The sequence below is a fragment of the Misgurnus anguillicaudatus genome, chromosome 20 (assembly GCF_027580225.2).
Source record: "Misgurnus anguillicaudatus chromosome 20, ASM2758022v2, whole genome shotgun sequence".
Classification (NCBI taxonomy): domain Eukaryota; kingdom Metazoa; phylum Chordata; class Actinopteri; order Cypriniformes; family Cobitidae; genus Misgurnus; species Misgurnus anguillicaudatus.
Window position 1 is genome coordinate 10431946 of NC_073356.2, and position 14796 is coordinate 10446741.

The 14796-nt window shown below is 40.3% G+C and overlaps 1 protein-coding gene across 1 annotated transcript in view; it reads left to right on the top strand.

The window, feature by feature from the left end:
• The window catches only part of trit1 (tRNA isopentenyltransferase 1), a 60436-nt gene extending 47371 nt beyond the window's left edge, over positions 1-13065 (top strand). The window contains exons 9-11 of the mRNA XM_055219976.2: positions 10178-10287; positions 10384-10501; positions 12220-13065. Coding sequence (XP_055075951.1) covers positions 10178-10287; positions 10384-10501; positions 12220-12353 — 362 coding nt within the window. The 3' untranslated portion in view covers positions 12354-13065. The remainder of the gene's footprint in view (positions 1-10177; positions 10288-10383; positions 10502-12219) is intronic.
• Positions 13066-14796: the final 1731 nt, after the last annotated feature.

The window sequence follows — 14796 nt, forward strand, 5'->3', positions numbered from 1 at the left end:
TATACATAAATATATTATCTGTGGTGTATAAAGACCTTACAAAATGTACTGTATTGTTTTTATTACCTTACAATGAGACGTGTTATCTATATGCACAGGGGGTCCCCTTGCATGCAAGTCGCAATTTTGTGCCGCCATGTTTCTACAGAAGCCCTTAACAGACAAACTTTGTTAACCATGTGCCTCCGATGATGACATGATGACTCTATTCATTTCAAAAGCGAGTGGTGAGCCGTGGACTGAGCCGTTGGTTGCAATTTGCAACCTCACCACTAGATGCAGCTAAAATTTACACACTGCACCTTTAAAGTTAAAGTTCACCCCAGAATTACATTTTTGTTAGGTTTGGCGTCGTTCTAATGCTGTAATTCCTTCGATTGTCTTCGGGATACATTTTTAGATATTTTTAACGAAAACCGGGAGGAAAAAGTCCATGCGTCATCAATGGTTCAATAAGGGGCTGTTCACATATCACGTATCACGTATCACATATCAAAACATCTAAACTTTTCAGAATGCCGCAAGCGCACAGGTCATGTGACAAGAACCTACACGCCTAGCGTTTTCAACGCGTTTTTAGGCACAACATGTAAACAGCCCCAAATATTATCGTGATTCGACGAGAACACTTTTTGTGCGCAAAGAAAACCAAACTAACTAATTTATTGAACAAAATAAACATTTTGTTTTCATGTTCGCGGATTCACGAGCAGACTACGAGCAAGCAACTAAACAAAAGTGTTCTTGTCGCTTCATGATATTGTTAACGCGTTAATTTTGACAGTGCTAATATCTAAAAATAAATTCCAAAGAAAATCGAAGGACTTATGGGTTTGTAACGACATGGAGGTAAGTGATTTATGATAACATTTTCAATCTGGGGTGAATTTTTTAAAGGTATTTTCATACTAAAAACACAACTTGTTGTGTTTTGAGATGTCTAACAATGTTAGACAAACTCCTACAGGTGTACGACATTACAGCAGAGGTGCCCTGTGCTGAAATCCATATCCACTTCATCCTCCCTTGCCCTTGGCCCTCTATGACATCAAATAGCGGCAGGTATGACCCCTCAAAGTGTTTTTTGAAGACTGTGAAGTCTCCCCAGGGTCTGTCAGTTGGTTAGCGAAGGGTCTTTTCAACCCTCAAAAGACGGCAGCCGTACGGCTGTCTGCCACAGGCGCCACCTCCAAGGCGGATATTTGAGATGGCAGTGGTTAAAAACCCTTGTTCTCTCCTCTTTACAACCATTCTAAGATTACTTAGATTTCACTGAGATTTGAATTTCGGGAAGGGGTTAAGACCTCCGTTTAGCATCTGTTTACCTCCAGATGGCCATCACTGCCCTGTTTTGCCTAATTTCTATACGCCACTGAAAAGAGAGAGAGGGAGAAGTAGAAAAGAGCTACAGTGAAGAAAATAAAAAGATAAGTGCTGCTTCATTCCCCACATGTTTCAGGTAGGCCAGGTGTCTCAGCGCGAGCCCACCTGCTGCCTCTCTTTTTTGTAAGGCACAATAGGGAACATAAAGACCGCAGACTGTCTTTGATTGGGAGTGACGGCAAGCATGAGGCAACAAGGTTTCGTGTGGGGTTAAAGAAATGCTTTACAGCAGGCAGCTGGGACGCTGGTCTCTTGTGTACAGGAACACCTGTGGATTTGATGGCAATACAAAACATGTACAGGCACATTTTCATGAATAAAAAGCATTTAATATTAATTTGTGTTGGGCAATGTTGTTATTTCAGGGGCTTTAGTTAACGTTTTATTTATTTGAAGGTGCCTCAATGAATATTCAGGAAGCATTGAATTATGTTGTAGTGATATGTGTGTTATCTGTGTTCGTTCTAATTGTCAACAAACAGTGGATGATGAGGAAGTAAAGTACGTTTGGCTTCATTCCAGCAGTTGGCTGAGGTACTTTATACAATATGAACTGTCAGTTCCTTTGTTGTCCGATACAGAGAAACCGTTTGTCGAAGAATTTGTTTTTTCCCCATATAAATGTTTAACCACAGTTACAGACAATGCACTGTATAGGTATAATTTGCATATGTTATGAATAGGGAGTGTTTTGCATAGTCGAGTTTGTTTAAAATACAGACGTATTGTTAAAATGTAAACATTAGAGTTGCATAATGTTCACCTGAGGCAAACCGATGTAAGGACTGAACTAATATCAGTAGTGTTCTTGTAAAATGATGATTTTTGTAATGTTAACGTAACAGACATAGTCCTTTATAATATTTTAATAGGCACCAAAGAGCAAAGCTATAATTATGTACATAATTATTTTACATGCTTTGCTTAAAAAAAAGTTGTATTTATTGTAAAGTGTTTTGTTGCTCAGTTGGTAGGGTATTGTGATTTAATTCTAAGGGGATGCACATACAGATAGGATTAAATGCACTGTAAGTTGTTTTCAAATGCATAAATGTAAATGCATAAAGTGCTAGTGTTGTTTGATATAACTTTAATTAGTGAAAAAATTGTCAAAATGCCTGTGGCACATTGTAACAAGCTCCCCAAAAAAGTAATATACCTTTATCATTCACTACGTTTACATGCACCCTCATAATGCGATTTGAGATGTTGGCAATATTGCAATTATACTCTACCTCGTTTAAATACAACACTTCGATCAAAACAATGTGATTAAGCTCATAATCACAGCAAGCATAATTGTGTTAAAACGTGTGGAGTATGCAATAAACAAGCATGTAAACGTTTCATTTGGATCTATTGCACACTATCCGAAGTACGCATTTGCGTGAGTTATGTGCTATAAGCTGGAAAACAGTTAATTTTTTTTTGCTTACGCAGTCGAACACACACCCTCGCAAAGCAGACTTCATTTGACTCAAACGCTAATGCTGTGTTTACACCAACCACATTTCAGGCGTCAAAATCGTCTCTACCGTGCCTAGTTTGCCACAGTTTGAATGCATTCGCACATCTAAAGCAAGCATTTGACGCACGTCTGAGGCAAATTCCGCTTCTTGTGGGATGGGCAAGTGCTATGCGATTGTCTGTTTGCAAGACGGCTGATGTTGATTGTGCATTTATAGAGAGAGTTACCAGTTTGTTTAGTTACCTTACTATGGGGAAAATAAATGGCGCAGGTCGATAAACGACACGTGACTTAAAAGTGAAATGTGTATTTACAACTTACCAGGTTACCCAATGTCCTCACTGACAGTCTTCCAAGCGAGGTCATTTTTATTCCTGTCTTTATCGAAATAAGAGTGTTTGTCATATAGCTCCCAGTCGAGTGCTCACGGACAATATCAAGCGTTCCTTCATGTTGAATGAGTGACTCCGGGTCAGGCTGCCTCCATAGCAGCAAGCAGGCTCCTGATTGGTTAATGCGGCGCGAAAATCCGCGTTCAAATTTGTCAACTCGGGCATCAGACAAAAATTAGCGTCAAACGCAAAAAGCACCATTTGCGCATACCGCGCCAGACGCTCAATTCGCGCGAACGAGGCGGAATTGCGTCTGCCGCGCCAAACGCCTCATCCGCGCCACAAGACATTAGCGCGTCTTCACATTGACTTAACATTGAATTCACTCGCGCTTGACGTCTCTACCACGGCTGGTGTAAATGCAGCATTATAGTTGTTTGTTGCTGCAGTACCACTCTTGGCCTAAAGGGGGCTGTGAGGAGCAATAAGGAAAACTTATGTAAACATCTTTGTCCACTTTCATGGTACAGTTGTACAAATGAGGATAGCTTCAGAACTTTCGACATGATTACATTATACTTAAGGTCATGCTGACGCATTACAAGGCTAGTGCAAGACAAGAAGTTATGGTTTAAAAGTACTTTTTTGGCAAAAATGTTGAACGTTTTGCTAGATAAAACATTTTGAGCTGTTTGAAGCTGCATTGAAACTAGGCATGGGCCGGTTACCGGTTTTATGGTATACCATGGTTTTTAAACAGTCAATGTTTCAAAACCACTAAAATGTTCTGTGATACCGTCTCCGGGAGCTGTTTATACAAATTCATTAAATCATTAGTCATGTGATTTGATGTTTACATATGATATATTTTTGCAAGCATATCATAATTTAAAGGCTTTATTTTTACCTGCCATTTGAAAATAACAGATTTTAGTGTTGCAATGGCAATACGGCAATTTTTGCTAAAGGTTATCATATCGCCAAAATCTTTACCGGCCCATGCCTAATGGAAACTGCATTTTTAAACTGCATGGAAACTGTAGGCTGTTGAGGTCCACTAAAGTCCACTACAGGTATATGGAGAAAAATCTGGAAATGTTTTCCTCAACAAAAAAAAATTGACTGAACAAAGAAAGACATATACATCTTGTATGACATGGGGGTGAATAAATTATCAGGATTTTTTTCATGAAAGTGGAGTATTCCTTTAACATAATTTTAACAACCAAAATTTGTAAGTGTCGCATGTCATTTTATATAGTTTGACAAGACTGTTGGCTCCAAAAATATCCCACTGCATAGATGTTGCTTTGAAACAGATTATCACCTTAGAGAACTTCAGACTGCACGTCTTCATCACTTCCTTAAGAGCGTAATGAATCTTTAGTGAGCCGAACCACTGCAGTTGATCATCGTGACACTTCATTGACCACGCTACTGGGAAAAAATTAGTTATTAGTTATTGCTGAGCCAAGTGCTTTTCTCCACTCCAGTGATTTAGGGATTAGCCATTATAGAAATTATGGTCGATAAAATGAAGCTGTAATTATGTTATGGCTCATAATTGTCACTCTGGCAGATACCGTAAATCTGTACTATTAACAATTAATATACATTTTGTAGGTTAAAAATTTTCACAACAAAACCCTAGTCTAGACTTGCCCGCAAGCAATAGCCATAATTTCACCGTCTAGGTTAACTATAGACCCGAAATAGTCTGGCTATGAGTAACCCACTTCTAATATACAATAACTTTGAATTTGGTTACTTGCAAGATGTGTGATATTACATCATGTAAGCAAAGTCAACAATGATTACAAGATTACAAGTTTTTTTAATTGACTTATTTTATTTTTCATCTATAAAATCTTCACTGACAACCTTGTTTTAGCCTAGACGGCAGGGGGGGAGGACGCAGGCGCTGTGTGTTCGCCGCTTCTCATCCTGCTGGAAAACTTAAAACTGACTTTACTTATTTATTTATTTATTTTTTTAGCTGTTTTTCTGATTGTTACTGATAGCAAAATTAAGCCCTACTCATATTTGTCTGGATATTAAAAAAACATCTAGACCTGGATGTTTCTTACCTGAAGCTGCCGCGACTATTGGAGTGCTGAGCGATTTGGAGCTATTCATCGTTTTGAGATGTTGTCATCTGGACTGGCTTCATTAAATTGAACATATTGTTGGTATAACCCCTCGGACAGTCATAATATAGTAGCTGCCGACGCTGCGCTGGTCTGCGGCTAGGCTAACGTAATCGGTTGCTATCATCTGATACTGTCCTGGAACAAAATCTTTTACAGTCCATATGGGCTCCCCTCACCTCCAATTTATGCCACATTTGTCCTCTCTGTTACTACGGGCACTGCCATTTCTCTTGGTGTACATATCCACCATTCATCCACGTTTGCCGGATCCATGGATAGCTGTCAACAGTAGCATCACAACGGTTTCCATATCCACCATGCTCCGGTACCTGCCGAACCAACTCTTGGAATTTAACACTTGCTGTGCCCCATCAAACCTCTCCTCTCTGAAGCAACTAGGCATCCTTCGCCGACCCCGCTATGTTCATAGAGGGTCGCGTCGACGCCTTGTTTACTCTGAGACCACTACTGAGAGCTCAATCCCGAGCCTCTGGACAGCTGCTAGCGCCGGCGCGCACCAACGTCATCATCGGACACGTCATCAGAGCGCTCTTGGCTCAGGTCTAAAAACCTGCGACCAACCACAACGAGGCCCCCTGCTGGAGGAACAAGGTACTGGGTGCCCTGGGAAACACGGAGTGGACTCTACTGTTCTGCGCTCGTTGGTAAAGTGGACACCATCTTCAACTTTTAGAATTGATCTGTTAAACTGTCAGTCACTTACCAATAAGGCATCTTTTATTAACGACTATATATCTGATCAGAACCTTGACATTATGTGCCTCACGGAGACATGGCATAAATCTGAAGTATATTCTTCACTAAATGAATTGTGTCCCCCTGGCTACTCATATCTGGAAAAAGCTAGGGGTAATGGACGTGGAGGGGGTTTAGCGGTTATTTATCATTCTGATTTGCACATGTCTGTAATAACTTTGCAAAAGCTGTCATCATTTGAATGCTTGGCATTTACATGTGAAAAACCCATTCCTCTTACAACTATCCTCATATACCGGCCACCAAAACCACATCCATGTTTTATTTCTGAATTAACTGAACTACTTCTGTCAGTGTGTACTACATCAAACAATGTTGAAATTCTTGGAGATTTTAATATCCATGTTGATTCTCCCACAAGCTTATATACTGCTGATCTATTACAACTTCTTGACACCCTCAATCTCAGACAACACGTGACAGTACCTACCCATACAAAAGGACATACATTAGACCTCATTATAACAAATTTTCCTGTCAATAATGTTCAGGTGCATGATTTAGGCATATCTGATCACAATGCCATATCATTCGATTTTTCAGTCCCGACTTCACTTACTAAGCCCAAATACAATATCTGCTTCCGCAAAACAAAAGAAATTAACCCTGAACACCTGTCTTATGACCTACAAAACCTGACCCTGTCCGTCCATCACTCTGCTCCCGATGCGCTTGTCGACCAATACAATACTGGACTAAAAGATATACTTGATGTCCATGCGCCCCTTAAGACACGAACTGTTACATTTACACGTTCTGCTCCATGGTACACTGGTGCACTGCGTAGACAGAAGGCAGCTGGGAGGGTCCTTGAGAGGCGCTATGTTGCCTCTGGGCTTACTGTCCATAAAATCGCCTATAGGGAGCATCAAAGAGCATATTCCAAATTACTTAGTCAGGCACGTTCTCAATATTATTCTAACATCATTAACAATAATCCAGGAAACTCAAAACAGCTTTTCAAAACAATAAATTATCTTCTCAGCCCACCAAATTCAATGCAAAAGAATAATAACACGGATGATCAGTGTAATAAATTCCTTGATTCATTTACCACAAAAATAACTACCATCCGCTCTAACCTAATACCTGGTAAGATCATCCCATCGACCCCTCTAACTCCTGCACCAATACTGTCTCAATTTATTCTCCCCACACACAGACAGGTTGAGACTCTCATACACAGTATGAGATCCTCAACGTGCAGATTGGATCCATTTCCCACTTCCCTTATCAAATCAAATACGACCCTCTTAAGCCCTTTCATCACCGCCATTATAAACTCTTGCTTGCAAACTGGCTATCTTCCGATCTCTCTGAAAACTGCACTTATCAACCCTCGGCTCAAAAAACCCTCTCTAGATCCTGATATTTTATCAAATTACGGCCCATCTCTAACCTTCCATTTCTTTCAAAAGTCATCGAAAAAGTCGTTGACACTCAAATTCATAATCACCTTCGTTCACATAGTCTCTATGAAAAATTCCAGTCTGGTTTCCGTACTGCCCATAGTACGGAGACCGCTCTGGTCAGGGTCACAAATGATTTGCTTGTGTCTGCTGACCAGGGCTTTCCATCTCTTCTTCTGCTCCTGGACCTCTCAGCTGCCTTTGACACTGTTGACCATGCCATCCTGCTCCATCGGCTACAACACTATATTGGTATTTCACATACAGCACTTCAATGGTTTCGTTCCTACCTGACTGATAGAGTTGCCTATGTGACCCTAGGTGGAGCCAGTTCGAGGCCACACACACTCACATGTGGAGTGCCTCAGGGCTCAGTCCTTGGCCCTTCTCTTTTCTCCATCTATATGCTCCCCCTGGGCCACATCATCAGCAAGCATGGAGTTGCCTTCCACTGCTATGCTGATGATACCCAGCTCTATGTCAGGCTGGACCCCACATCCCCCGTTTCATCACTTTCCCCTCTAAATGCTTGTCTGGAGGAGACAAGGGCATGGATGACTGACAATTTTCTTCAGTTAAACAGCTCTAAAACTGAGGGTATCCTCATTGGGACCCCACACCAACTGCGATCCTCCCCTCTGACTGTTTATTCATTCTCTGGTCACGATATTCCACTTACATCCTCTATAATAAACTTGGGAGTTCGATTCGACCCCCACCTATCGTTTAACACCCACATTCAATATATCTGTAAAAATTCATTTTTTCACCTCCGGAACATCTCCAAACTTCGCCCCTTTCTCTCTCTTTCTGATGCAGAGAAGCTGGTTCACGCTCTTGTCTCCTCAAGACTTGACTATTGTAACGCACTCCTCATCGGGATCCCTGGCAGTAGCATTCAGCGACTGCAGTACATCCAGAATTGTGCTGCCAGGGTCCTGATGAGGGTGCGTGAAACTGAGCACATCACACCCATCCTCCATAAACTCCACTGGCTTCCTGTTAGGTTTAGGATTGAGTACAAGATCTGTCTCCTTACCTATCAGTGTGTCTACGGCAGTGCACCATTGTTACCTAAAAGAACTAATCAATGGTCATAATCCAATCCGACATCTCCGTTCCGCTGATAGTCCCTAAGTCCAAACTCCGTACTATGGGAGATAGGGCCTTCCAGGTGGTTGCACCTCGACTGTGGAATTCCCTCCCCAACTACCTGAGATCACCACAGTCCTTAGAGATTTTTAAAAATAAATTAAAGACCTATTTATTTTCTATTGCATTTTCTTAATATAATCTTGTTCTTATGCGCCTCTTAATTGTTTTTATGATTTATTGTTTTACCTGTGTACCTGTAGCACTTTGAGACATGTCCTTCATGTATAAAGTGCACTATAAATAAAAATTATTATTATTATTATTATTATTAGATGCTTGGGCTGTGTTTGGACAGCTATTAGACATCTTTTAAAAGTGCCAAAGAATGCATTGAAATATTTTAAATTGTTTTCTGATATCTACATAGAAGATATGTGGCTTTATTAAGTGCAAAAAATATCCAGAGATGGTTTTACATGTTCATTTACAACCCTAGGATTTGCCTTAAGAATGAAATGGTGTATTATAACCTTATTTGGAAGGGTCATGAATAATAATGTTGAGCTCTGCTCTGATTGGCTGTTTCTCAGAGCGGCTCATTTCAGTAGCTCTACTCTATGTGTGTGCAAACAGACCTTATGTTTGAGTCTGTATCAAACGAAGATACAGATTTTAAGGAATATTCAATCGTTTGGAGATTTTTATTGGATGTTTCTGAGTGGTAAGTTTGTGTTTTTTCAGTATGGACCTGCAAAACGTAACTGTAACGTCAATAGTAGAACTTCAGCCTAAACGTTAGCATATAGCATTAACTAGCATATAGCGCTAACTCAGCAGTCACAACTTTGTTTTTAGCATTGTCATAACATTGTACTTAATTTAATGTTTCATTTAATTTTGGGGGGCATAGATCTCAAATGTAAAGTGACAGTCAGTGTTATGTTGAGTTTGGCCTGTTTTCCAGCAGTCTTTTGCATGCACAAGGTTTACATAAGGAGGAAAAAATAGTGTTTGAGGCTCACAATATGTTATTACCATGTACAGAACTCTTATTAATCATTTATGCCTAGGTTAATACAGTTTTACATTCTATGTCACCTGCACCTCAAAAATTGCTTTCTGGTTTACATGCTTTATTATAAATTACACCATTAGCTAGACACAAGAATAATTTTATAATTGTATTATCCAAAAAGTACCCTCAAGTAATCTGCGTATTGTAGGTTGATCAATGCTATGCGGATGGGGTTGGGTAGGGTTGGGTCAACTGAGATATTCTCCGCTGACAGTATCAGAATGCGTTTGGAGTTTATCGAGCAGCAGTGATTCAGCAGGTTCAGACTGCTGCAGACCCCGCCACACTTCACTCCATACTGCACCAACCTTCCTTATTCTCTCTCTGTCACTGCATTGAATGTTTATTTCTGCATTATAAATGAGTTGTATTTTGTGTAGCAGTTTTTTTTTCAGTGTTTTTTTTTTCAATTGTTAACCATTCTCACTTTGAGCAAATTGCAGTCAAGATAAAACTCATTAATGTGGTGTTATTTTCTGAATCCTCAGGGCCTGCTAGCAATGTGCCACCTGTTTACGGTCTAGATGTGACAGACGTGACCAATTGGGAGACTACTGTACTGACTCCTGCTTTAGAGATACTGGAGTGCCTTCAAAAGGTTTGACTTTCTCGCGTTCACTCTCTCCGCCTTTCTTGTATTTTCATTGGCGTACGTTTTAGTGTGGTAAGCCCCTCCTCTTTGAAACTTTCCCAGGGAGAGCAGCCATCCGTCCAGCCAATCAGAGTAGATGGGGTGGAGACTCGCAACAAGCGGCGTCATCACATGTGCGAACTTTGCGATAAGGTGATCATCGGCGACTTGGAATGGACAGGTAAGTTTCAAGAACAGTTAAAGCGATACTTCAGCCAAATCTGAAAATGACCCCATGATGTACTCGCCCTTAAGCAATCCGACATACTGAAAGATAATGGACATATGTTTCTCGCATACAGACTGCCGGCTCATCCGGGAACTTGACTGTCAATTTCGTCACCGCCCCTTTTTGGGGGAAAACAAACTAGACTTCTCATAGACTTTCATACAAAATAGCGGAACAAAGCAACGTTCGTACAAAGCCGGCAGGCGTAAATTACTTAAGAAATCACTCAGATTAAACATGTAGTGTAATTATATGTACAGCCTGCCCGTTATAGAGTGCGAAAGATACATCAACAGATTGAATTTGGTCAATTTAAAAACATGTCCCTTTCATTCTCCCAGCGTCAAATTTGTGTAACAACGCTACACAGTGGCCAGAGGTGTCTTACCCGGACATTTACTCGTACCTCATTGAGTCAACAGGGAAGTCCGGTAAATGATTTTACTTCGTATTTGAAAGTTACTTCGTATTTATATGTATGTCTTTATTTTTAGAGTACTGAGTGCACTTTTCCTTCCAGCCATACAACTGGTTTAGCGATATTTCGAGCAATCACTGGATAGCGCTGTTACACAAATTTGACGCTGGGAGAATGAAAGGGACATGTTTTTATATTGACCAAATTAAATCTGTTGATGTATCTTTCGCGCTCTATGACAGGCATGGTGGACATATAATAACTTGACATGTTTAATCTAAAGTTATTTACGCCTGCCGTAAACAAAGCAACCATGTACGAAAGTTGCTTTGTTCCACTATATTATATGGAAGTCTATGGGAAATCTCATTTGTTTTCCCCCAAAAGTGGGCGTGAACCTGTTCAGAAACATTCTATGACGTTGCGCCGGTTGTGCTTGAGGGTGAGTAAATCAAAGGGGTGTAAAAATAAATCGATATGGATCGATGCATCAATTACATTTCTAATGATACGATGCATCGAATGCCATGCATAAAATACCGATAAGAGGTACCTTTATTTTGACACTCTCCGCGTCCTCATTTCTTGATGTAACGTCAATCTACGTATTTCCGCCAAAGTGCGCATTTTCATTTTTTTCATGTGCTAGTCTCAATGCAGTGCAGCAACAAAGCGGTTGTAGCAACACAGCGTAAGAGGCAGAAGATGTTGTGACGCTATCGGATGCAAATCAGGGGTTTGTAAATATTTTGTATTTGGAAAATGGATTGGACAAACAGATTGGCAGAAATCCTTAAACAGCTCAAACACTAAAGACTTCGACTGTTGCCATCGTAAGCATGATTTTGTGAGACTTTTTTCCCTCATTTATTTATTTTTCTTTTATTTAAAAAAAAAATGTTTTCTTAGTTTGTTGTTGTAAATGTCCCAATTGGGAAAAAGATTGTGCCTTTTTTAAAGAGTATATATTTTGGTTGCATTTGTGAGTTATTAAAAAATGTAACAGCTAAACTAGGCTCGTAATATTAAAGTATTGATAAATTAATCGAATCAAAACGTAATTGCATCGAAGAACTGTATTATGTATCTGCAAATCTGCATCACTGGCGGATATAATTGATACTGTATCATATTGCAATGAACTGTCTGATTTAAATCATGGGGTAGTTTTGATATTTGGCTGAAGTATCGCTTTAAGCTGGTGATCTTAAAGAAGCTAATATCTAATATTTGACCTCTTCTGACCCTCCAGCACATCAGAAGTCCAAAAATCATCTTTATCAAGTCCGCAAAAGGAGAAAAACCGAACAGGTCACAGATCAGTCACAGGACATTAAGCCTACCAAACCAGAAAATGTGAGTGACAGTCAGGTCCCAGTGCTCTAGTCCCCCGTCTCAGATGTGGCTTATGGGGTCAAGCTCACAGATGGAGCCCAGAAATTAAGAGCTCTGATGTGGACCGTGATGTATTTTTAAGATCAATAGTAATCTTTCGGGAAAAGACCCTTTCTGGCCTTTGTGATGAACAGGAGATGGCAATAGTCATTGCTCTGTCCACGTGGAAGACCAGAATACACTGAAGGGTCTGTGATGTTCGGACACCCGGATTTGATGGTTTTCCATCGCCTGTTACCACTAATTTTTGGATTTTGGAGCTGGACAGATGTCTTTCCACTGCTGTCGTGGCTTAGCCCAACAAGTTTTTACCACAGGGTGCACAAAGCGGTGTTAACCCATTTCTGACTGAACTCCGTGCCACTTTTGTTGGATTACTGGATTATATTTTTCCCAATTGTCAGTTCTGGATATTTTTTATTGGGACTTTTCTCTGGTTTCAATGCTTTTACTAAAGAAATTGAATCAAAACACTCAAGGAAAAGATCAGCTAAAATGGTCATTTACTTGCGTTTCAAACCTATATGACATTCTTGTGGGAAGTCATGTGGGTTTAGAAAGAAACAAATGATGATTTTTCTGTTTTGTCTGAGCTTTTAACAGCATTTTATCACAGAATGACGTCTATTATTGCATAAATTATGTAAATGAAATTATGTAATTAAAGAGCTTTTATGATTTAAATATTACAATTCTCAGCAGACGTGTGTTTATCTAATGAAATGGGTTAGAAAAACGTTTAACGTGAAGTCATCAGGGTACTTTTTCCTCATACCAGCACTTAACTTCATGGTCCTTGGCTGAAAGCCACAAACTACTTCATTTCTTTCTGTCTGATTTTCTTTCTGTCTCATCTTTGCATTGAGGTCTGTGCTGCAATGTGGATTTTCAGCAAGATGGCAACCTATGCTCATTAGCCCTCATATCCAGGCTAAATATACATCACACTTACAATAGCTGGAAGGGAGTGTGTTTACATAGTGTACGAGTGAGTAAGTGGCTGGCCCACATTTGCACTGATTTGGGTCAGAGATTTGGACGAAGCGGGTGCCTGTGAATTCCGGTAGGAGCGGGGTTGACTGGCAGCCTCTCATCTGTGTGTCTTATTTTAGGCTTGGTGGGAAAGAGTCTTTGTAGTTCAGCGGAGCTTTCTTTTGATGGACAGCAGTTATTTTAGATCAGACGTTTTCAAGGATGAAAGGATAAAGGAAGCAAGTCATCTGCCGTGTGTTTACCTTGAATGTCAACTGTTTAGGGGCGGGTACATATTAGAAAGTTTTAAATCCATAGTTATTTTTCCTTCACTGCAAATTACTTTTCTCCTTTTTAACACAAAGATACATCATCCGACTGAAAGCTCAATGAATTTTATTTTGCAGCGGTGTGCCGTGATGTCGGCATCCATTGAGCAGTGGGAATTTCTGCTTGGCGGGTTAAAAATTTGATATGCTGTATTTTGAGACTCTGAGGCTCTTTAGGCGCCCTTAAAATGCATCTTTAAGCCTGATTTATACTTCTGTGTCAGACCTACGATGGATCCTCCATATTGTATGCTAAAGACCGAACAATAGTCCATTTTTGGCGCTTACGCTAGGGCTTGCATACAGTGCACATGACGCAGTTTTTGTTATCAGAAGATTGCGCATGTAATATATGACTAGGGTTGTGCCGATAGACGAGAATATCATCTATCGACGAGAGTCAGACATTTGGCCAATAGCTGGCCTTCATGACGATACTTGGGAGGTTTGCATATTATAGTTCAAATTATTATTTTTATTTTTATCATTGCAGTTTTACATTAACATGCAAATTGTCCTCGCAAGGGAGAGCTTGTGAGCTTGTAATGTGTGTGGGACGGACTCCTTTTTGCACCTGATCTTGTAATGCTTGCGTCTTGGACTTTTTCTCGCACCTAAGCTTGTAATACGCGTGGCTCTGACATTTCCGTGCACTAGAGAGGTTTTTATGCGGACAGCGTTTTAAAACCAGTAAACGTGTTGTTCCCCCTCCCTGGCACGCAGGAAATTTCAGAGCGGCTGGGCATCAATGACGTGCTCCGATTAATAAGGTATAAGTAAATAAGACAAATAGGTAAATGAGTAAACTATTGCCCCGCCCCCTGATTCTATTGTGATACGTGGATCTTACAGGCTGACGATAGGACGATCCCACTATGTTGCATATCACGCAACATTAGTATGTGCACCACCAGATTTTTGAAACCTTGCGCGCGTTGTACGCGTAACTGGTGCATGCGCGTACAGCAGTATGTAGTTTGTATACCAGGAGAGGTATTGCAATTTGTCGCAATTCACATGCGTCAAACTATTCAAGGCTGTGCATGTACGCATAATACCCAGGGCTTAATCATCAGTTTTTAATTTATACTTCGGCGTTGTTGTTCGCGTCGACATGCAGGTTGTTTGTAGTA